Source organism: Penicillium psychrosexuale (genome assembly GCF_028828465.1).
Source record: "Penicillium psychrosexuale strain IBT 29551 chromosome Unknown utg000004l, whole genome shotgun sequence".
NCBI classification, from domain to species: Eukaryota; Fungi; Ascomycota; class Eurotiomycetes; order Eurotiales; family Aspergillaceae; genus Penicillium; species Penicillium psychrosexuale.
The window spans coordinates 3,991,129-4,014,414 of NW_026643189.1; the positions used below are offsets into that span (position 1 = coordinate 3,991,129).

Sequence of the window (23,286 nt, forward strand, 5' to 3'; positions counted from 1 at the left end):
CTGGGTCGAGTGTCGTCCGAGTTGCCGTGTCGGCGAGTCTTTCCAATTCAATGACTGACTTCTAGCACCTGGTTGAAAGAAGGATTGTTTCCAAAGGGAGTAGAACAGATATATGCTTTCATCTGCTAGATTCGCAGTGATTGAGTGTTGGAGAAGGAGAGCGCTTAGAGGTTGGGGAAGACGGGTAGATCAACTTGGACGGCGGTAAGTCCGAGCGCCTCACCATCGAGACTTGGCACATATGGTGTCCTCTGTCTTTTACTTTAGTTTGGGTTTAGTTTGGATTCAATTTCGAGTTTCTATTTTACAGGAACATTATTGCGAGATGACATGGGCGTGACTCGAAGTCAGTCAGATGTGTTGACCTATTCCCAGCCGGTCCCCACCTGACTATGTTGTACTATTGATCTATCATTTTATAGTCCAGGGTTTGTGTACAATCTTGGAATGTACATCCGCCGTATAGTCTTAGCTTGGATTTTACGATGAATATTGCAAGGGAGCAGAAAGAATCAAATATGACCTAGTAGAGAGTTGTTGGAGTAGTTTGGTGTGGAATAGGGGTAGTCACACAAAGGTCGTCCAAACGGATCTGAGAAGACATCACAAAGGAGGTTATTGATATGTACATGTAGCTACTTCCATGGGAAAGAGATATATAATATATATGTATTTCATTTGTATACTGTATATAGATATATCAGACGTTACGCTCTGCATAGCTCTGAATCAGACCCTCGAGGGTCGGTTCATACTCCTTCAAGGTGACCTGGTCACCCTCTAGAATAGTATTGGCCTGCACAAAGATCTTGCGTGGGACCTTCTTTTTCAAAACGACCTCACGAACGGAGGTTCCCCACCAGCTGTCAACGGAGGTAATATCGTCGTACAAGCCCTTACCAGCCTCGATATCTGCGGTGCTCTTGTAGACATGAAGCTTCTGGAGGTACTTCTCTACGGCAGGACGTCCATGAGTCAGGATCTTGGACCGATCAAGATGGATCTCTAGATCAGAGAGATCCTCCTTCTTGTAAGACAACTTGACAAAGTCATCACCGGCATCGAGGAAGGTGCGCAGAATACTGTACCGAGCCTGCATGTGTGCCTGGCCCCATTTCTGGGTCTTCGGATCCCAGAATTCGAGGGCAACCAGACCGGCGCGAGCCATGGAAAGGTAGGCCGCGAACAGGACGTCACCGGCCTCACCAGCCAAGTCTTCCTTGCCATCGCCGAATCCGAAGATCTTCAGGATGCCAAAGTCGCAGCCAAGAACCATGGCAACGCACTCGGCACGGCACTCCTCGTATGACGAAGCAATGGAACCAAAGACAGAGCTCCATGTCTGTCCAGGCTTGTACCAGGTCGAAATGGGCTTGTTGGTGACGGGGCTGATGGGTGGGTTCTTAATATCAAAGTTATACTCCCCTGGCGCTGTCTCCTGCAACAGCTTGCCAGTTCCATGACCCAGCAATTCATGGATACCGACCTGGACCTCAAAGGCCGGGTCCCGGAATGAGCGGTAGACCTCCTGGTCACTCTCAGCAATGAAAGGAATAGCCTCGTTAGGAGCCTTGGCGCTGAGAACATTGCCCAGAGACACGTTCTTGAAGCCAAGGTTCTGGCGAATGTCATCATAGTTGGGCAGGTTGATGCCAGCTGGGAGACCCGAGCCGGCGAAACTCAAAACTTCCAATGATGTGAAGTCGGGGCTGAGGAACTTGTCTTTCTCAAAGTCCTTACCCCAGGGAAGCTTGGGAATCATGCTCTCGGCACTATCAACCAGCGTACCAAAGGCGCGGGTGCGCTCCAGATTGACCTGCAAATGTTAGCGATACCGGCCAATATAGATCTAGCACATGTCATACCAAAGCAACGAAGCCTTCCCATTCTCCGCGCACACCGTGGGGGTCTCTGTATGTTTCAACAAAGCCCAGGTTCGTCTCCAGCACTGGCTTTTGGTCCTTAACCCAGATGCGCTGGCTCTCCTTGAAAGCCTCGATGGATCCAGCCCCAAATGAGAGAGCATATGAGTCCAACATCTTCTTCTGGTTATCATTTGCAGCAGAAAGTTCTGCCTGCTTGATACTGTGTGCGATCTTTGCCATCTCCTCCTGATGGTCACCGAAGACAAGACGCAGTGTCTTTCCCTTCAGATCTCCCTCAAGCTCAAATGTGTCCACATCGCCGAGATCTCGGTCCCTCACAGGAGGCGACGAAACACCAGACGCGATCAAAAGCTCGAAATCACCCGAGGATGTCTTCCGGAGTCTAGTATTCTCCAACGCAAGTCCCTTCTTCTCCATCAAGTCACCAACTGCCGTAATTTCCTCCTTTGAGATCGTTGGCGAATCGGGGTAGTAGGTGGTCATGTGGCCGCCCTTAGGATATCCGAGGTGCATCATCGATCCTTCGCTGGTCTCGTAGATCCCTCCTCCGGTGGTGTTGGCCTTCTGGAAAGCCGCCTTTGTCTCCGCGGTAGCCGATGCCAGAGCCTCGAATGCGGAGACGGACAGCCGAGGGATGAACTTTGAGTCACCAAAGCCCTTATAGTTTCCGCAGTTGCCCAAGAATTGACTCGCATATTCAAGGAAGAAACGGAGGTCGTCGGGACTGACTTGTGTTTTCTGGGCGAGGCTGTTCCAGTCGCCATTGGCGGCGTGGTAGAGTGACAGGATGAGGTCGTATATAGGTTCGGACTCGGGGGAGACCTGGCGCAGGGTGACTCGAGTGCCCTCAAATGCGGCCCTGTATATCGAGAAAGGTTAGCTGCCAATAGCTCTTGGGGTGGAATCCAGGAACACGATACCTGCTCATAAAGTGCGCATATTTTCTCAAGTTTTGGTCTTTGAGTGTATCAAAGTGTGACTTGACTTCCAGTCTGACCACGGTCGGAGGTGAGTCAGCCAGATAATGCTGTTTGATGCTGAAGTCCATGGCGGCGCGAGTTAGATGAGTATACGAGGAGAAGGTGTTTGCCAGTCTGGGAGTCAACCGGCGAGAGATTCGATGGAGGGGTAACAAAGGTGACACGGAGCTCCGGGAGAACAAATGCGGCGAAATGCCACGCATTGAGTGCATATGGAGGGGTTTAACGACGAAGTATGACATAGAGTATGAAGAGGCACCAATCAGGTACGTGTCTCCCTAGCCAACGGCCGGATCACCGATGGAGTCCCGATCTATATTGCTTGGCATGGGCTGATTTGCTAATTGAATGTTCTTTGGTCACTTTTCTTAATTACAACTGCTGCAGCGACTATTTACTATGCCGGAAATGTGCAATAGCAGCAATAACAGCAATAAAAAGGGGTATCAGCCAGAAAATAACAAGAATTTTTCTTTATATCAGACTCTCATACTTGTCCAACCCTTGCTTTTGCGTTGCCTGTGGTGTCGCGGCGGTGCCTTGGAAAGACGTTGATCTGTTGGCTGTGTTCATCGGAGGGGGTCTCATAGCGCTGTTGGACACCATGGTTCCTGTAGGAGGAGGGGGGATTGAGAACGAGGAGTAGTTGGGTGCCGGTTGCGCCGTTGACCCGGACATATGATTCGAGGGTATCATAGTCGACATGGACCCCAAAGACTGACCTGTTGGGCCTGTGTGGGACCGAACATTGGCATTGGCTGGGGCTCCCCAGATAGAAGATGAGGGCTGCATAGTAGGGAAGGCTTGGACAACCGGTGAAGCTTGCCGAGAAGGAGCAAGAGCCGGGAAAGAACCCAATTTCTGATCTGGTGTAATGGAACGGAATCCAAGATTGGACTGTTGGCTTAAGGCATTGGCTTGGGGTGTCATGCCTACATTATTTGAAGACCACGAGAATGAAGGCGGCATGCTTGGAACCGCTGGCTTGGCTGGCTCCATACTACCCCACATATCTATACTCTGGCCATTTGCAGGCAATGCCTTCTTCCCGAGAACAAGGCGTTCGAAGCTGCCAGCGCCGCCGTCCGCATCGGGCGAGCCCAGGCCAGTGGCAGACTGCGAAAATTCGTCGGCACCAGTTTGGAAACCCGTTGGTCCAGCGCCAGAGGATAGCTCTTGCAGCTTTTTGCTTTGCTCCTGTTCAATCCTCGCTGAGAGAGTTTTTATCAGAGCCATAAAGGTATTGAACTGTTGAAGGCTCAAAAGTGGCCCGAGACTGAAACTCCAGAGAACCGGCAGAACTTCCAAAGCCAGGAATTCGGTATCTGCGATGGTTCCAACTTGACGAAACACCTTCAACGCTGCCATCATCACCGACGGCTCTTTCGTTTTAACCCCTTTGAGAGACGGGACGAGCTTTTCTTGAATAGTATACTTGTCCAATATCGAGGACTTGGCTGGTTTTGACTTAGTCGCCTGGATTCCAGACAAATCATCGTCAAGCCCGTCTGAACCTTCTGCAGAGGCGCCGCAAAGTACACTAAAAGCTTCCAAACTGCGAACCTTGATAGCGAGGCTGCTAGTGCGACTAAAAGTGGCAGCAATGGGAGGGAACACCTCATTCTTGACAGTACTGAAATCGAGAACTGGGAGCATCACAGGGAGGCATTTAAGGGAAGCATCCACCAAAGAATGAGTGGGAGAATCCAGTCCGAGCCGAATCAAGGGTAGAATATCTAGAAAGAAGCGTTAGATGTAAGCTCGAAGGTTTCCATTTACAAAACTCACCATCTTTGAACTCCATCCCTGAACAATTATCAGCAATCAGCTTCATATTATCAAGCACAACCATGAGACCAGCATCTTTCTTGGAGTCTCGTTCAGCAGCCCCCTTGCCCGAGCCAGCTCCAAAGACTTCCTTCAGACGAGGCATGATTTTCTCTGGGAATACACGGCGTCCGTTGGGAATCCGCTTAAGAATACCGAACACGTTTTGCAATATGAGCGGAAGCAATTCCCGATCCTTGAGTTCGTCCATCAAGGCTCCCAATAGCTTTCTCTCTAGGACAGAAACCGGGAACTCAGGTAGTACCCGTTGTAAGCCACGCAAGAATTGAGTCTTCTCATTGGGATTCTTTGTTGGTAAAGATTCCAAGAACCGGATAGTGGAAACTAACACATTGTCAAAGTACTGTGCTTGTTGGAATTCTCGAGCATTCATGCGTTGGGCAGGCCTTCGGGTAATGAGCCTCGGTAGGACATCAGAAAGTAGACCCTTGGGAATTGGCTTCGAACAGAGGAAATTATTGCTCTGCGACGGAGTGGAAGACGGAGAGCTCAGCAGTTTCTTATATGTGGACAAATTTGCGTGCGTTTGTAAAGGCGAGACATGCGGAGAGTTGTACAGAGCGATGATGACGAGCCCTAAAGAGAAGAGATCGGCGGCCGCAGACACATTGGAGTCCATGGCAAAGTCAGGCGACGTGTAATCAAGGTTCAATTGTACCGAAGCGGGCAGCCTTGGTTCTTGATAGAGAACCTCGGACACAGCCAATGGCGGTAGCGTCGAACGAGTTTCAGAAGAGTCTGGAGGCCCCGCAAATCCCAGACCAGAGATCTTCCAATCTGATTTGGAATTGATATAGATGGCCTCCGGGTTCAGATTTCCATGCACTAAACCCGCAGACTCGTGAAGGAATTCAAGACCTTTAGCAACTTGCAAGAGTCCCTTTTGAATTTCTAACTCATCCATCTCCACCTCTCTTCTTCTCCGAGTCCCATCAGCCTCCTCAACCACGTACCGGCTGGTTCGCGAACCAGCGCGTGTGGTATTCTCTTGGTCGTCTTTTTCCAGCAGCAGCCCGGAAAGTGAAGCGGTGAGATGTTCCGTAGCAAACATGAGACCCCCATTACGTGTCTCCTCCACGGGCTCGAGCACCTGAAGAATAGATGGGTGCCGTAGGCGCGCGAGATTGCTTGCTTCGCGCTTAAGTCGTTCGATCACATCGTCCTGTAGCTTCTTGGCGGAGGACCCAGAACTCCTTCCGAACCCATTAGAGCGTGTCTCCAGTGACTTGCGATCAAATATAAACACCGAAGCCGCCGTTCCTGTGGACTTCTTCTTTGCATCGTGGATTTTCCAGGGGCCGGAGTAGACGGTGGGGTTAGGTGAGATCTGGTAATGGGCGGAAATGTTGGAACTGAACGATTTGAGCGCAGACGAAAACATGGTGGTAAGGCCGCAGACGAGAATTGGTCGGCACGATAGTCGGAATGAAGGGAGTTGTTCGTTTCACAGTGTCGTCACGGTGTAGCCAGCATAAGACATATTTAGTTTCAACAACAGTGAGATTTAGAAGGAGGGTCAATGGAAGGTGGACCGGTGTTGGAACTCGATGGCTAATGGGGGGTTAATAACATTAGCTCAAAGGCTGAGAGGAATTGTCCACTGGGTGCATACTTGGTCAATAATCCGGCGCAATACGACCTCAGGTCCTCGATAACAGGCACTCTTCCTATCGGTATTATCACGTGATCGTGTCAATAGCTGGCATGTGCCTCAGGCCTGAAGCCCTACCGAGCTCGGTCGTAACCGATGCAAGCCGCAGCAAGCCAAAGGAAGCCGAACTAGCCGAAGTCGGCGGGCAACTCTAATTTGCAGTCGCTGATTGGCAGCGACAATCTTTATCTGTAGGGCGGTGGCAGAACTTCCTGATTGGGGCCTCCGAGTCATCGGAGTTGTTGTCGAGCTCCGCAGAGAGGCTGCAGTTCTGGCGCGGAGTCATCTTTCTGGTTGTGATATAAACCTCCATTGACCTCCTCGATTTCAGTACGTTTATACTTCTCCCAGTGACTCAATTGCTCAATTGCCACACTCTTCACTCTCTATACCCTTGGCTGGCCCTTGGATCGTTCCTAACATCACCACAGTCATGAAGTCGCTTCACCAATTCGCTCGCCGACAGGCACTGACCGGGCTCTCAATGCCCCGTGTTCTCTCATCACAGAACGTTACCGCCAGCCGGACATGGCAGAGAACTTTCAGCGCCTCCATGGCAGCCGCCTCCCAGCTCCCAGGTCTTGACCCTTCCAAATTGACCATCACCAAGACCACCACCCCTAAGGAGCTAAAGGAATCAAAGGATCTTGTTTTTGGAAAGTACTTCACAGGTAAGAGAACCTCTGCGCTCTATTGCCTTCCAGACCCTGACCAATTGTAATGTAGATCACATGCTCTCCGTGGAGTGGACAGCTACCGACGGATGGCACGCACCTCGCATTATCCCCTACCAGAACCTCAGCTTGGATCCTGCGACCTGTGTGTTCCACTACGCATTTGAATGCTTCGAGGGCATGAAGGCGTACAAGGACAGCACCGGTGGCATCCGTCTGTTCCGCCCCAATAAGAACATGGAACGCCTGAACAAGTCTTCGGCGCGCATTGCCCTTCCTACTATTGATGGTGACGCCCTGACAAAGATTATTGGAGAATTGGTGAAGCTCGATAGTCGGTTTATTCCTGAGTGAGTATATCTTGTGTGGATTAGATGGATATCCTTGCTAACCTCCACAGCGCTCGCGGCTACTCCTTGTACCTGCGCCCTACCATGATTGGTACCCAGAAGACCCTGGGAGTTGGCCCACCAGGATCCGCTCTTCTGTATGTGATTGCCAGTCCCGTGGGTCCCTACTACCCAACTGGCTTCAAGGCCATCTCCCTGGAGGCCACTGATTACGCCGTCCGCGCCTGGCCCGGCGGTGTTGGTGACAAGAAGCTTGGAGCCAACTACGCTCCCTGCATTCTGCCTCAACTCGAGGCCGCATCCCGTGGTTTCCAGCAGAACCTGTGGCTCTTCGGCGAGGAGGAATATGTTACCGAGGTCGGCACCATGAACCTTTTCATTGCTTTGAAGAACAAGGAGACCGGAGAGAAGGAGCTTATCACTGCTCCTCTTGACGGTACAATCTTGGAGGGCGTCACTCGTGACTCCGTTCTGAGTCTCGCCCGTGAGAGACTCGGTCCCAAGGGCTGGAAGATTTGCGAGCGCAAGATTCGCATGTCCGAGGTTGCCGAGGCAGCCGAGGAGGGCCGCATGATCGAGGTCTTCGGTTCTGGTACTGCTGCCATCGTCAGCCCTGTTCGTAACATCAGTTACAGAGGTAAGACGGTTGACTGTGGTTTGAAGGCGGATGAGGAGGCTGGTGAGATTGCTCTCCAGATGAAGAACTGGATGGAGGGTATCCAATACGGTGACGAGAAGCACGAATGGAGGTAAGTTGGCACTGACCTTGTTGAACCCGGATAATCTACTAACAATCTGTCAGTGTCGCGCTCTAGGACAGGCATGTGAGACGAAAGGGCTTCTGTGCCCAAGCTTTGTAGTATGGCCGCGGAGGCTTTCAAAAGTCCTTGCTCAGGGGATACTTTCTTGGTTAATTTTGCATTTTGCATTTTGCATGTTTGGATATTTGAGGTACCGAGGCTACCGAGCAGCGGCGGGCGTCTTTTACATATTCATCTGGAGCTTGGTTCTTTATAAAGAGAGCTTTTCCAAACTTTGCTATCTTCGGGTTTTCGTTAAGTTACGACTTCGTAGATGTATAATGTACACCTCGAGTAACACATGCTGTATAGTTGGCACACTACAGTTGCTGAGGGGAGAAAATACAAACTACGGAGGTTTTACCAGGTCAGTTCAACTACATTGAGATACTCCTAGGACGTTGATTGAGAAGAAAGCTTGGAGTAACAACCAGCAACGCTGCATGTTTTTTTGGCACTATGTTTATCAGAAGATTGCTAAGTGCATCCCTTCTCCTCTACTAAGGGATACGGCTCCTTGATCCACCATGTACACTTGTCGAGTGATTGACTACATTCCCTTTCGAGATAAAAAAAGGTATCACACTTACGCTTAGTTGTGATAAGAATTTATCTCGAAAGGGAATGTAGTCAATCACTCGACAAGTGTACATGGTGGATCAAGGAGCCATACCCCTTGGAAGAAGAACCAAGCTGCACTTAGCGATCTTCTGATCAACATAGGGCCAAAGAGCATGGGGGGAGAATTCAAGGTGATAGATCTCATTGCAAATTCCTTACCAGGAACGTGATAGTTGAAGAAAGGGCAGGATGTTGAAGTGTATAAATAAGAACCCTTAAGATGGAAAAGAGGAGAGTGGATAGAAGAAGAAGAGGAGGAGGAGAGGGAACAGAAGAAGAGGCGTTTATAAGGTTCAGAGATTATGATTCAGACTATACGGATTCAGACGTCAATAGGTGATTCTTTACCTTTCCAAATATGTCCACGGGTAGATGCTCATGGGATAATGCAGGAAGGTGCAAACGACGTCTTGAAACGCGAAGATAAACAGTAAGAACCATGAACCTCGTCAACTCCATTCGAGGCATTGATGGGGTGTTATTATATGTTATTATGACAGCCTCTAGGAAGGGAAAAGTAAAGAACTTGACACATATAATCACAGCATAGGCACCATGCTAGGGTTGCATAATTTTCAAATGAGTCTACATGCTGGCGAAATATATGCCAAAATATATATCTTCATCCGGGGTAATGATTATACAGTTATTAGCTCGGAACTTGTTTATATAACGCCACGAACCATGACAGATTTACATGATGGAGGAAGAAGATAGATTGACCATGAACTATGTCAGGAAGAAGAGCCAACGCAGACTTTGTTGACAGATGCAGATGCAGTTGAAGTAAAAATGGTACTTTTTGCAGTCTGTTCTTACGAGAAACGCCTTCTACACCATTATTTAGAGAAATACTTGTCTGAGATTGTTTCAAAGCCAATAGCTCGAACTGAGTCGAAATAACTCGTTTGCAGAGACAATGCTGAGATACCAGCATAATACTATCCCAAGCATGGAGTTTCAGATAGGTTAGTCAGATCGTCTAGCTTGACCTTACACAAACATAGTGCTGACGACTGCCAGCCACCCGAACCCGTAACCCCGCCTGTTTCGTCTTATAATTTCACATTGACTTCAGACAAACCCTGAGACAGGGCCGTACATGCCAATCTAATCACAAGAGTTAGAGAGCCATCCAATTGATAGTTCGGATGAATGGATCATATCGCAGGAATACAGCCTAGACCAACGGCAGATATCCAGCTGCACGTTGACCAAAAACAAGGTAAAATAGGCGACATGCAGCACGTGGACCACGTGGAATGAGGCTAAACCCAGAGGCGACAAATGAAGCGAGAGGAAAGGCAAAAAAAGAACAGACGGCTCGGCTTTCTCTGCACTAGAAAAGGTTTCAGACTCAGGCTGTACGCCCTTCGGCTACAGATTCAAGAATTAGAACCACAGCGGGGTACAACAGACGTTTCAGGATGTTCCGCATGGAGAACAATGGGGGTTGTTGGTTCTCATAGGCTAAAATTAGTGCTCGGCATATTCGGGGGGTTGCCATTAAGGCTCTTATGAATTCTATTGCATCGGGGAATAACCGGAATTGGGTGGCTTGGAGGGGAACATGTGGTCAGCTTCTTATCTTGGGATACCCCCGACGAGAGTCTATAATTATTCTCTCCCGGACTTATTGTTGACCTATACATGACAAATATAGTAAAACGCAAACTTGAAGAAGTTAAGTGCCGAGTTGTTGGTGTGACTCGAGACAACCTTGGAAGAGAGCAACAAGCTGGACGCTAACCATGTTCGTTTTGCAGTTGCCATGGACTCGCATCGGAGATTGTGTTGTTCGCACCCAGCTTCAGCACTGGACGCCTTGTCCGACGTCTCCGACCCAGGCAAATCTATTTGAAGCGAACTGGAATGAAGTTGGCACGCCCAGTGAACTCGCTTGAATGGGCTTTCGCACTCGGTCCATTTCACGTTTAGTGTAACAATCCCAAGCGAGAACGACAACGTGCCAGCACGACACAAGAGGCTCGGAGATTGCCGTCATTGATATTCCTCGAGTGACACCAAACTCCCCCAAAGAAGGAAAAAATGGCAAAAGCAAGTAAAACACAATGGGGGAAAAGACGAGGCATTCTGCAGCGATACATGTGTCATGGGGGGTGTGCATCTCGGACACAGCAAGGTCGGGGGCTGCATGATAGCCCACCGCCAGGAACATTCTTCTAGATTGTTACTAGAAGGCTCGAAATGCAACCCATCCCAGCATCCGAGGACGAACATGGTATGTGAGTGGCTACAATCCCTGCAGGAGGAAGAGTTTCCACCAGGATGGCTGTGCAATGCTTGGAATTCCAACCGGAGGCGTGAACAGCATTAGCGGTCAAGAGAACTATGTACCGGGTACCTGAGCTGCCGTGCTCGTTGAGCGTGTCACTGTGGTCATGGGATGCGTCTCCGACATTACTCAATCAGGAATAAGAAGGTGTCCAGCTCAGCCCTATACAGGGAGGATAATGACGACTTTCGGGCACGCACTAGCGGAGTTGGACCAATACGCACTGCATTCCTGCTATTAACTCCGACCCGAATTGGTGGAGAGACCCTGCAAGGCTACCTATTCATAGCATAGTTGTCTTACCTGAGAAGAGCCTCTTTTTTCGGATTTCCCTTCCGGCCCCCGATTTCCGGGCTTTGAACGATGTATTTCGTATTTGTCAAGAATCCGGGTCTAGGCGTATCTCCGGGGCTATAGATTAGACTAGGCAGTAAGCAAACATTAACTCCTAACTACGATGTACGAAAAAGGAATACGGCCAGGACTAATTTCTGCGCAACATATACCTAGATTGGTATTGTCGATGCCGCCAATCAGGCAACTAGTGGAAATGCGTCAATGAGATCACAGGAAGGTTACAATAATTCAGAAAAAAAGAAAAGAAAAATAGAAAAATAGAAAAAACAGAAAAACCAGAAAAAACAGCCAAGAAAAGCAAAGTGTCATTAATTATAGAGTCACGAAGGACAGTGGTTATTCCAGTACATGCGTAAGGGTGAATCAAAGTATACGACCCAATTGGTAAAGAGCATTTGTAGGCGATACAGGCCCGACTTCCAGTGCGCCTAGACTTCCCAGGAAGGGTTTTCGTCTATAGTCCCGAATACCCCTCCTCCTATTCCAATAGTGCCAGAATCCTGATCCTGATCAACCAAAGAGTCAGATCTTTATCCCCTAGTCCGTTGCCAAGATGAAGACCAAACAAAAACGTGGTAACGACCGTGCACATTGAAGCAACCCACGTGAGAATATAGAGAAGAAAGTAAATGCAAGGTGTAACCCCAAAGTCCACGCATCCCGTTTCATCCCTGGGCATATCGTGTCTCGGGCCAGTCAGGTCAAATAAGGATCGCCCTCAAGCGAACGTCTAGCGAGTCCCGGCCCAACTCCAATAATCCATCCTACCGTCTTGGATTTGGATCATACGCCGTACCACTTTGGTGCTACGTGTTAGATCTGAGATCCCCCGATCAGAGACCGGTCTGTCGGTGTTAGTAGTAGGAATTAGGAGTTTAGTGGTTTCAGCTTGGTTAGTGATTGGTATATTAGATATTAAGGGTTTCGCTGTTTCGTTCCAGTAGATTGACCATTGTACATATGTAGTTAGAAGTTTCATGACAGTATCCATTAGTATTACCAGAGGCTGAACGTAGATCCCTGAGCAAATTAAATAAAAAAAAAAAAAAAAGAAATAAGCCCGGGACTTTGTGCACATGGCAAGTCGAGTCTAATGGCATTCGAGCACGGACTGACCTGGTTATCGCGACGGGGCTTAGCTGCAAGGCCCGAAAAACCAATTCCAGCTGATCAATGGCCTTGAGTCCTCGAAGCCTTATATATAAATATACTGGCATCCACTTGGCCACGGATCTTTAGCCTCATAGCCCCGTTATCACATCCCTCCACTTTCATCTTTCACTTCCACTTCTACTTCTACTTCTACTATACTATTCCTCTCTGTCTACTCTATTCTGTACTTTACCTTATCGCTCTTAGCCTTTGCCTCTTTACTATGAATCGCTCTCCATCGTACGATGGCCGTTCAGGCTCTCGTGGTAGTCACCTCAACAGCAGCGCATTCAGTCCTAACGCCAACCCAAACGAAGACTGGACCAAGATCTCGGATCTCGCAGAGCGTCGGCGCATCCAAAACCGTATTGCGCAACGCAACTATCGTAAGTAAAAACGAGAAAGACCATTCCGAGTGTACATTCCTGACCCGGCGCAACCCAACAGGCAAGAAACTGAAGCGCCGCTTGGAGGACCTCGAGAGACGAGCTGCAACTTCTGCTTCGCCCGAGCAATCCCACGCAGAGCCGGTCTCTCCTCCGTCGCCAAAGACTCGAACAAAGCAGCGCTCCAAAGTCACAGATGTCAAGCCCCACTCGCAATCAGACCGAGCTGCCTCGTACGACTACTATTCCTCCGAGGACCGCCAAACCATGTTCGCCCAGCAGTGCACTCGCCAGCTTTCGGCCTCACCACCACCGGTCTTCTCCTACCCATCTATGGCATCGTATGACACCTACCGGCCGTCCTACGCCCAGCCTCCGATCTACCACGCGGCGCCGAGCACCTACAGCGAAATCGCCTACCAGGCCGAATATGGCGAGCAGCTCCCCTCGCTGGTCCCGATGCTCCCCTCGATGCAAGCCCGCAAACTGGCCTACGACGACGACCTGATCAGTCCGTTCAGCATGAGCTACGCAACCATGGCCGGGATCGACCTGTGCCAACAGCAAGCCCAAGCGCAGGCCCATTCTCAACACCAGTCTTCGGCGCTTCCGGTACAATTTCCTCGCTGAAGCTACTCCGAATGCCGACCCGTCAGCTAATATCTTGCTTGCGTTTCCAGATGCCAACGCTTGCATACTACGAGGACCAACGAGCACCGTCGACGTCACCGGAGACATCTATTTTCACATTCCCGCTCACACCGGAATCAGGCCCATGCTCGCCGCGCTCCATGCATGGCCTGTATGAGTACGATCTACGGCCGTAAGGCGATCGGGGGGATCGGGGGCAGCAAAGCCCGAAGTGCGGGTATCTCCGCCCCATCCAGGCCCTATTGACCCCGAACACCGGACTCGAATCCACCCGACACGTTTTTGCCTCCCCACTCTTTTATTTTATTTTTGTTTTTGTTTTCTGTTTTGTTTTAGCCCTTTTTACCCCTATTACGTTGTATGTGTGATGAGATAGCTGCATGATAACTGGCGTTGATTTCTTTTCTTTTTATTGGTAGTGGTGTTAAGGGAACAGGGGTGAGCCAGGGGAGCCACGTTGAATGGATTCTTTTCTTTCTTTTTCTTTCGATGTTTTGTTTTTCTGCTTTTTGATTAATACAGATCTACAGAGTACAGATGAATTTGATCACTGCACAATAGAATCATATAACCTTGGAAGTTCCCCCAGCGATTGGTCCAAAGCCAGCATAACTTGCATTAACTCCACGGCCCCCAAACCTCCGTGCGGGATTTTCAATTTCAGCTTAGCGAGAGACATTCTGTACGGCCGAGACTATCCCTTTCCTGTTCTAGAGGTCTCAAAGATGATTGAGGGACCGTCTATTCGTCAATGACGTCCCCAGTTTGATAACCCTAACTAGTGACCCGTGGACAGTTATAGATGACAAACCACAGACCAATATCTTAAAGCGGACAAGTTCACAAGTACATGACTCAATAAACCTCACTCGAACTACGGAGTAAGCAAAGTCCAACCGTCAACTAAGGACCAGGCTGCTGGGAAAAGCCCGATCGCTGCAGAAAGAGACAATACCCACACCCCACATAGCACTTCTTTATCCCGGGATATTGGGCCAGTTGGACTAAAACAGCCACTCCGACATTTCAAACGGACTAGAATTCCAATAAATCCGTCGGATGATGCAATCTGCAATATCCTCCGCCCCATAAATCCACTTTGCTCCGCCTCAACTCTTTCACCCCTCCTTTCAAGCATTTGTACGAGAGGACGGAGTACGGATTACTTTGGTTAGGACAACACTCGATCCTCGAAACTAAGAAACACCCTAAGAAAGCCAACCGAAAACTGGAGCCAAGTAAAACACGCCTACTAGTACAATATACGCTGTCGTTTTAATTTCCAACCGTCGCATCCACTTTGGATTGGTGATGTTTCGCCCCGGGTACAGTTTACATCCGCATCCGGGTCCCAAAGGTCTGTCTCGGAGGAATCACCCGCCTTCGACTCCAATGATTGCTATCCAAGACCAATGGCACGGGTTACCGTATGCAATATGCAATAACTGCCACAAAGAAACCTGCGATCATACGATGATGCGAAAAAAACACGGCCCCTCCATATTTCGGCCTGAAATAGTCTCCTAGGGTACTCCATGCTTCCGTACTCGTTTACTGGAGAGTTGGGGGCTGAACGCTATAATTTAGGTGGTTTTCCTTCCCGCTCAACCCACATGGCGGGAGTTTAGAGGCGAGGTGCTAAAGGGCTAAATGCATGAAAGTATGCAGCCTGGCCAATAGCGTTCATTTTCCTATCCCAGCTTAGCCTTGGCTTAGCCTGGGGGGGGGGGCTTCCTTTTATCAGGGTTGGCGGCTCTGGCCTGCAGCGTTCCCGCCTATCCCCCATCCCTGACCGGTGTCGATCTAAAAATATGGAGATGTGGACGAGAGGGCTTCAGCATTGGCCAAAGAGGAAGGTGTTTTATGTTTATATAATAGCGGATTTTGACCGATTTCCCCGTCGCATGTTGCATGTTGCAGTGATTCACCCGCATTTGTCCCCAACCTTATCTACGGCGAAAGCCAAAAATGTCAACTCGGTCAGTATTGCCGAGGCTGGGAATCTGAATAAAGAGAGAAAGAGATAGGATCTTCCAGCCGTGGTTCTAGCTTCCGTGCTAGTAAGACTTACTCCGTATACTCCGTACAGGGCGGAGGATATACCCCTAGCATAGAACATGCCATTCATTACAAGGCAACCCCAGTCCGAGGCTAGACAAAACAGCGCAAATAAACGGGAATATGCAACGGAAAAAAGTACAGCGGAATAAAGTTCCTCAAGTTATCCACCACATATGTGAGCTAACAAGCTGAACACCCGTGGACGAATGCCGTTGAGAATGATGATGATCCTAATGTCAGGAATCAGAACCAGCTAAGATCAGCCTATCGCCGCCCAGACCCGTAGGGCGCCTTAAGGGATATGCGCCGTCAAACTCCACATTCTGCAGCGGGGCTGGCCGCAGTCAGCGCGGGAGACCGCAGTATTGGGAACTGTAGTCTCTAGGTCTTTCGGTTGCTATGTCGGGAGTTCTTTGTTATTTTAACCTTGACAGATGAGGAAGTCGATTTGCGACGCATATATACATGGTGTGCTTGGCGTCTTGGTACGGGAGTAGGACTATTTTTGGGGTCGACATGCATGGGCACTACTCGGTCGAGCTGGTCGAATTTGGTCGAGATCTTCTTGGATCGACTTTGGGTTTTGAGCTGCTGGTCTAGAGTATGTTGTGATTTGTAATTTCCACGCGGTGTCGCCGTGCGTGGCACTAATTAGGAATGCAGTACGGAGTACTAGATTCTCGACCATGTGCCATATGAGCCTCCAATTATGGGTCTTTGAGATAGACTATTTATTGGAGGAGTCAGCATTTAGTCTCGGGTTCTTCCCGACGGGCAAAGGGAGAACGTGCGCTCGTTAATGTTGCTGACGTGGTAGGTGGACAAAAACAAGCCTTGATAAGCTCCCAACAGAGTAATCGAAGGCTTATAACTAAGGTTTGGCTCTTACTTTCTCCAGTTTCTTACTTGGTTCTAAATTGTGGCTCCAATATCCCCCGAGGTGGGTTTATAGAGTGGGTTGAGGCTACAGCCACCGTACACAGTCTTTCCTAAACCGAGCAATGACATTACTTTGAACATTGAGATGTAATTTAGGAGCTAAAACCCCTTTTCTGTCAATATGGCTTGGTTGAGAGAGCTGTAGATGTCCCCTTCCTCTCTATTTCCTTCTCCGAAGTCCGAGTAATGGGAGGCTTTATGTTGTTGGGATAGTGCTGTCATGATACCCAGTTGAGTAGGGGGGACCATTGTACTCGCTTCAATGGGCCTTGATCTACATCAGGACTATGGTAAGACCTAATTTTAAGATGATCAACTCATTTCCAGGCTGACTGTGTCCAGTGCCAAGATATAAGATTATGCAAGGTTATTAAATTAAAGATCTCACCATTCATTCATAGATCTGTATATCAACTCATGTTCTTACAAAAGTAAATTTGAAAGGACCAAATAGTCAAAAGCATTAGCCGAAGAAAGATATACTACATTGTTGCTATTATTAAAAAAGAAATAGAATAAGAGAGGAGCGTGGCAATACAAAACCCCCTCATTCAAGGCAACCAGAACCAACATACCAAAACCAATAAACCAGCACGAACAATGCACTCACCAGCCAAGACCCACCATAGCAGCACCGTCAACAGCACCATCCAATACCTGAGAATCGCAACGCGTCACTAACAAAGAATCTTAGCCATGGTTATGAGCATACCCCATGTGACAGTCCCAGTTCCAGCGTTACACCACAATCCCGCGATTCCAATAGGACAAACCAAGTCGAAGAAGTTGTCTACGCGCCCAACCCCAATAATTGACCAGGGTTGCGTGTGGCCATGCATATATACATATACGCTAACAGCTCTACCGCATACGCTAAATCCCCAATGGGATTTCCAGGTGGACCGCTCATCCGCCGTTCCGCCAGTCCGCCAGTCCGGCGCACTATATAGACTTAGTGTGTTTTCTTTGTGCAGGGGTCTAGTTAGTTAGTTACCGGTTGAGTGGATTATAAATTAACTAACTATGTTGTATGTACTTTTTATCCTTACAAATCAGATTCATAGTGCAAAGTAACCAACTAAGGCACGGCCTAATTAATACGAGACTGCTGTCATAGGTGGCACGGGCATCGTGCATCCTTGACGTCGGCGTCGCCGATGTGTTAACGTCAAACGCTAGCGTATGATTGAGTAGACTTAGGAACTTGCTGCATGATTTGGAATGTTTGAGTTTGAAATTCCCCATGCGTTGGGTTACGTCGGGGACGCCGGTGTACACGAGCCTGTTGGGCGACGTTCACATGCAGTTGGAGCCTCAAAGTTGGTGGAGGCTCAGCTTTTTCTTGCAGATCCTTAGGGAATTGTGGTACTTGGTACTTGAGGCTCTGTTGCTCTTATGCTTATGATGATTTGTCTTCTGACGTGGAGGTGGGCCCTGGCGACTCTGTACGGAGTACCCATCTGAGTCATAAAAATGTGAAGCACGTAGTTAGGTAAAAAGATAGTTGGCAAGCAATGTTTACTACTATCATGTTCCATTCAAAAAAGTAATGTGCTGAGTCTACGGACGAACAAAAGAATAAAACAATGAATGGGGACAAATTGATCCTTGTACTCGAAACAGGATCGCGGAAAGTGGCCAGGAAGATGCGCGCAGACAGAATAAAAGCCCAATAGATTAGAAGAAAAGAGAATCCCATTCAAAGCAGCGAGTAGACCAAGCTCAAACATCTGTCATCGTCGTCATCAACTCTGAACCAATCGTCCCGTCAAGGGCATGGCACAGATCTTCCCCTGACACGGTAGACTTAATCTTGAAACAACCACGAATGCAAGCTTTTTATCCCCTCATCGACCGTGCACGTCCATAGGATCTGTGGGGACCAGGGCGCCAAGGTTCGGTCGCCGGCGTCGCATCGGGGCTTTCTTGCGGTTCGCAATGGCAGCATCTTGCGATTGTTCCGGGTTCATCTCGGTGTCGCCCTCCTTATCGTCGCGTGCCTCCTGCGGAGACATCCCATGCTCGTGATTCCACGCTTCGTCGAGCTCGACAACATTTTTGGGCTTCATGCGCAGCCATTTCATGCGCGGGCCGACACGCGAGACCTCAGAAACCTTGAAGCCGTAGATCTTGGGGTCATAGATCTTGCCCTTGCCGAGTCCCGGGCAGAGGTTGGGTGTCCGGACGCCGTTGATTTCTAGCGGCTGATTCTCTGGTGTGGGCGACCGTGCCTGGCGACCTGCCGGAGTGCGTGTCAGAGAGCCAGTGCGAGACTGCGTTGCTGCATTCCGTGGCGAGATGGATGACAGTGCTGCATCCAGACGGGGCCCGATATCCAGATCTGGGAATGTCATGAAGAAGAGACATCCGAACGTTGTACCGAAGAATGCGCCGTCGACGGAGTGGAAACGGCTGTTGGGGGGTGTATAAATATCCATGCAACCGGGACAGAAGAGCTTGACCGTTTCGTGGCCAGGGGTGTCGGATCGGCCTACGGGGAGAACTTTGCATCCGTTGCAGTTGACTCGCGGACAGGTGCCGAAATGCTGCATTTCGTATTTTTCGAGCATTTGTTGAATGCCAGGCCGCGAGGTGATATACCGTTGGTGAATCAACCCATACAGGAGCTCGGCAGAGCTCTCGATCACGCTCAAATCGCTTGCGACTCGGGCGTGTCGCCGATCGCCGGCTCTTCTGTATGCAGGTTCGCCGCCGAGCGCATCGTCTTCATCTTCCTCCTCCTCTTCCTCCTCCTCTTCCTCGTCATCCTCCGGCTCCACATCGAGAATCATCTCTAGTGCCTCCTTGTACATCGGCACCTGCGACTGGAGACCAGTCAGATTGAAATCATCCTCGATGAAGTCCTCCGACACCTCTGCGAAAAACTCATGGCCCATCAACGAACAAAACGAGGAAATCCAGGACTCCGGCGCGCCTTCCGAGGACGACATGTCGAATGAGGCGGACACAGATGACGAAAGGGTCGATTCAGACAGTTGACTCAAATCCAGCCTGTCGAGGCCGTCGGCCAACGCCGAACCTGTCTCTCTCGACACGTTGCCGAGCTGGGGGGTGAGGTCTTCGGCGATGTTGGCGAAGACGAAGCGATTTCGTCACACGGAGAGGCTGGCTCGTGGCGAAAAGGGGTACAGGGTTTGGGGGTCAGAATGAAAGACTTCAAGTGTAATTGGAGGAGATCTTGAAGTTGATGGAGGGGCCAAAAGCTAGACGTTCATGGCAATGTGCGGGAGAGGGGAGATTGTGCGATCGACGGGAAGAGGTTGGATCTAAGGCCCCACTAGAATCTTATCAGTTTCTTGTGGCCTTCATATCGAAAGCCGTCGGATCACTTACCAGAGCTCAAAGACGCTCGGAGGTTAATATTGGTGATCGAGCCTGGAGGTTGGGTGTGTCGATCGAATCGGGTTAGGTCCGTTCGGTTCGTGGGGGCGGTGGGTAGTTGGAGAGAAAGGCTTGGGCTGTTCACGTTTTGGGACAGCTATTGTGTATCTTCTGTTGTCTCCCACGATGGCTAAAGCGAAGTCAATGCTGGCAGGTTTCGATTTGCCTGAGTGGCAGGAGTCACGTGTCAGCTGACGTGGGAATAGAAGCAGGCTATCAACGTCTGCATACATGTACGCAAGATATTCATATCGACTCAATTAGATAACCTTCCATTTGGCCTGTGTTACTATATTACCACCTAGGTAAATATAAAAGGGTATATACTAAATTTCAGAACAAGTCTCGAATGACTCGAGCAAACTCTCCCTCATCGCCCAAAACCCCAGACAAACCCTCGCCAGTGTTCTGAATTTCCCCATCCGGCCCAACGAATCCATTAATACCGTCACTTGAAGTGTTAGATATGAAATTACCAAATGCGCCAACAGCCTCAAACAGGTTTGTCAACTCTTGACTCATCTGGAGTCCATTGAGAGGACTACTTCCAAGTTCGTTCCCACCATTCAGAGGCCCGTACATAGACAGGTCCTGGATTGGATGTCCCGCGAGCCCGGCCATGGCGACCGCAGCGCTTGAATGAGGATCATTTGAGTCCGTTCCAAAAGGACGGGCGAGAACACCAAGTTTCTCGCCGATCTTTCGTAGACCTTTAATCGTCTTCCATAACCGCTTGGAGACGTAGGACTTGGTACTGAACCCGTTGACCAGGTCTAGAGCCATGTAGAATTCATCGCGGACCTGTCGGTTGAAGTCGACCGGGGCATGGGACACTGCTAGGAATAGCACCGCCAAGGCAGCAACCAAGAAATAGTTGAATGTTATTTGCTGTGTCCGGTAGATATCGGACAACTGATTCAGCCGAGTTAGGACACGGATTGAGTCTTTGGCTACTTCCACAACAGTCTGTGCGTGGCCTCGATCTTCGGCAATGCTGGCAGGAGAATGGAGCACAGGGCGATATATCAGGATGCGCAGCTGGTTCATCCGCAGGTATAAGAGAACCCTGAGTCGCTTCATGCCTCTGCTTACGTTTTCGCCGTTTTTGGGGGAGTCGACAGGATAGAACTTGAGCTCCTCTGGAACCTGCTTGTACCACTGCAGGATTTGGTAATCCAGATAGCCGATCTCATCACGACGGACATCAGTGGTGCCTTCGGAGCCCAAACCAGAGTACCAGATCTTCGAGCTGATCCGGTTGTATAGGACCATGCAGCGCAAGTAAGGCAGCGATGCATCCTGTAATTTTCATATCTTGGTTAATAAAGGTAGCTTTATGGCAAAATATATGCAGCCTTACAGGTTCTGGTAAGTTCGGATCAATATCCTCGTCCTGAATCACGAAAGGTAACCCTGTTCCTAAACTCCATCGTCTGTCCAAGCTGTAGACTGACCAGAACAGCCGAGTGATCTCGTCCCACTGGACCTCATCTGGGAATGACTTCACCAAAGCATCCCGACGATGCAATCCCATCTCTAAACACATCCGTGCCGCCAACCCAATAAGCCGATAAGCCATGGCATCATCGTCTGTATGGTAATGGTATGTGGCCTAGATTGGGATCAAAGTTAGGGTTATTGACTGCGGCTTTTGAAGAAACCTTGACTTACCACAATAGCAAAGAGCTGGATAGTTTTGATGGTATGAGGCTCCCACAACTTCGATTCTATAAATGGCTTAACATCCAAGTAGAGCCGGTGCCCAAGTTCACTTTGACCGCCCCCTCCACGACCAGCGTGGTTGCGAGAATCAATTTAAGAATAATCGAGCTTTCGTCGTGAAGACCGTCAGAACCCGGAAACCCTCTTTGTGCAAAGCCTGTCCTGGTGGCAGCCTCTATGAATGTGTAGAGCAGATTAGCCTGGCTGGTAACCTTGGCGATATCCACCACAGGATACATGATCCCAATCTCTTCCTCGTAAACCTTACAAAGACGCATTGCATTTTCACGCGGGATCGTCCATATTGGATCCTTGGTAGGGTGTGTGGTTGGAAGAAGTTGTCCCAGATTGGGAGGTGGTGACCCTGTTGGAGAAACATGTGCGGTGGTCAAGCCATCTGGGATTCCATCTTCCGCTGGGGTGATACCCATATTCTGCAAACTGGATTTGGCCACGTCAAAGTTGAAGGCCGAGCTTGTTGGACCATGAAAGCGTGGGGGACGGGCTCGGGGCTTTTCGAGCCCAGCTTGTATTGGAGTATAGACTGACTGAGACCCATCTCGAGAGAGATGCTCAAACCCTGGTGATTCAAAGGCTGGTCTTTGGGTGCGAAGTTCATTAAGATTGCTGAACAAGCTATTGACTTGGTCTTGTAGAGTAGTGATCTGATCTGTGATTGACCGGAATTCACTAGCTCGGTTGTTAGTATCAAATGCTGGGCGGGGTTTACTCCTCGACTGACTCCGAATCTTTGAAATTGTTATTACAACAATTAGGCGCATAGCGACCTGGCGAGTTGGTTAGCGATGAGACCATTGATCGGATAGCTCGAACGCACGAGCTATGAGCCAACATAAGAGCCACTTACATTCTAAATTCAGGTGGCCACATCGTTGACAAGGCATTTGGCCATTGCACTTGATTTTGCGCCGCTTGCATTCATTACTGAAAACTCCACGGTTAGCTCGGATCTGCCGACAAAAGTACCCAAGGAGAAGGCAGAATCGTATGGCTTTGAATGCAAAACAGGCTATCCAACCAGTCGCAATGCTGCAAGGTAAAGCGACCGAGGGGTGGAAAGGAAAAAGTGCCGGATCAGGCCATATCAGGCCATATCATACCATGCAATGGAGATGTAGCGATTCCGCTTCGTGCGCGCCTGCGTTCCGTTTCCTTGTTCCGCCTTTCTCTTGTTGGAATCAGACGCACCGACGGAATGATCGCGGGGATCCGACTGCGGCGGTGACATTTCTATCTGGGGTGACTCTGAAGCCATGGCCTGCAGAATATGAAGCGACTCAATGAGTAGCCGGTGAGAGCTATCGAGTTAAAGTGCGGAGAAATTCCTCTCCCGCGGGGTTTCCCCAGATTCAGCTTACTCATCTGATTATCCGGCCAGTCATTGGTCCCAGCGTTTGGAGAATATAGGAGTATACTGGTATACAACATAATATTGTTAATTGCATATATTTTGGTCTGAAGATGGTACTCCAATTTCAAAAGATACAAG

General features: G+C 49.4%; 6 protein-coding genes across 6 annotated transcripts; 2 read left to right on the forward strand and 4 right to left on the reverse strand.

The window, feature by feature from the left end:
- Positions 1–700: 700 nt before the first annotated feature.
- On the reverse strand, positions 701–3,108 carry N7518_007394 (dipeptidyl-peptidase III; the record flags this gene model as incomplete). The annotated part of the gene is made up of 3 exons (XM_057188321.1): positions 701–1,816; positions 1,866–2,745; positions 2,807–3,108. The coding sequence occupies 3 exons, from the start codon at positions 3,106–3,108 to the stop codon at positions 701–703; spliced, it is 2,298 nt and encodes a 765-aa protein (XP_057040024.1).
- Positions 3,109–3,340: 232 nt separating this feature from the next.
- On the reverse strand, positions 3,341–6,095 carry N7518_007395 (putative protein kinase Scy1; the record flags this gene model as incomplete). Its single annotated transcript, XM_057188322.1, has 2 exons — positions 3,341–4,602; positions 4,655–6,095. 2 exons carry the CDS (start codon positions 6,093–6,095, stop codon positions 3,341–3,343), a joined length of 2,703 nt encoding a protein of 900 aa, XP_057040025.1.
- Positions 6,096–6,798: 703 nt separating this feature from the next.
- N7518_007396 (branched-chain amino acid aminotransferase, cytosolic) lies at positions 6,799–8,204 on the forward strand (the record flags this gene model as incomplete). The annotated part of the gene is made up of 4 exons (XM_057188323.1): positions 6,799–7,036; positions 7,092–7,389; positions 7,440–8,138; positions 8,192–8,204. 4 exons carry the CDS (start codon positions 6,799–6,801, stop codon positions 8,202–8,204), a joined length of 1,248 nt encoding a protein of 415 aa, XP_057040026.1.
- Positions 8,205–12,838: 4,634 nt separating this feature from the next.
- Positions 12,839–13,828, forward strand: N7518_007397 (bZIP transcription factor; the record flags this gene model as incomplete). Its single annotated transcript, XM_057188324.1, has 3 exons — positions 12,839–13,001; positions 13,063–13,613; positions 13,682–13,828. 3 exons carry the CDS (start codon positions 12,839–12,841, stop codon positions 13,826–13,828), a joined length of 861 nt encoding a protein of 286 aa, XP_057040027.1.
- A 4,671-nt stretch (positions 13,829–18,499) lies between these two features.
- N7518_007398 (casein kinase II subunit beta) lies at positions 18,500–19,603 on the reverse strand (the record flags this gene model as incomplete). The annotated part of the gene is made up of 1 exon (XM_057188325.1): positions 18,500–19,603. One exon carries the CDS (start codon positions 19,601–19,603, stop codon positions 18,500–18,502), a length of 1,104 nt encoding a protein of 367 aa, XP_057040028.1.
- A 784-nt stretch (positions 19,604–20,387) lies between these two features.
- N7518_007399 (transcription factor domain-containing protein) lies at positions 20,388–23,052 on the reverse strand (the record flags this gene model as incomplete). Its single annotated transcript, XM_057188326.1, has 5 exons — positions 20,388–21,353; positions 21,415–21,666; positions 21,726–21,773; positions 21,827–22,466; positions 22,898–23,052. The coding sequence occupies 5 exons, from the start codon at positions 23,050–23,052 to the stop codon at positions 20,388–20,390; spliced, it is 2,061 nt and encodes a 686-aa protein (XP_057040029.1).
- Between the last annotated feature and the right edge of the window lie 234 nt (positions 23,053–23,286).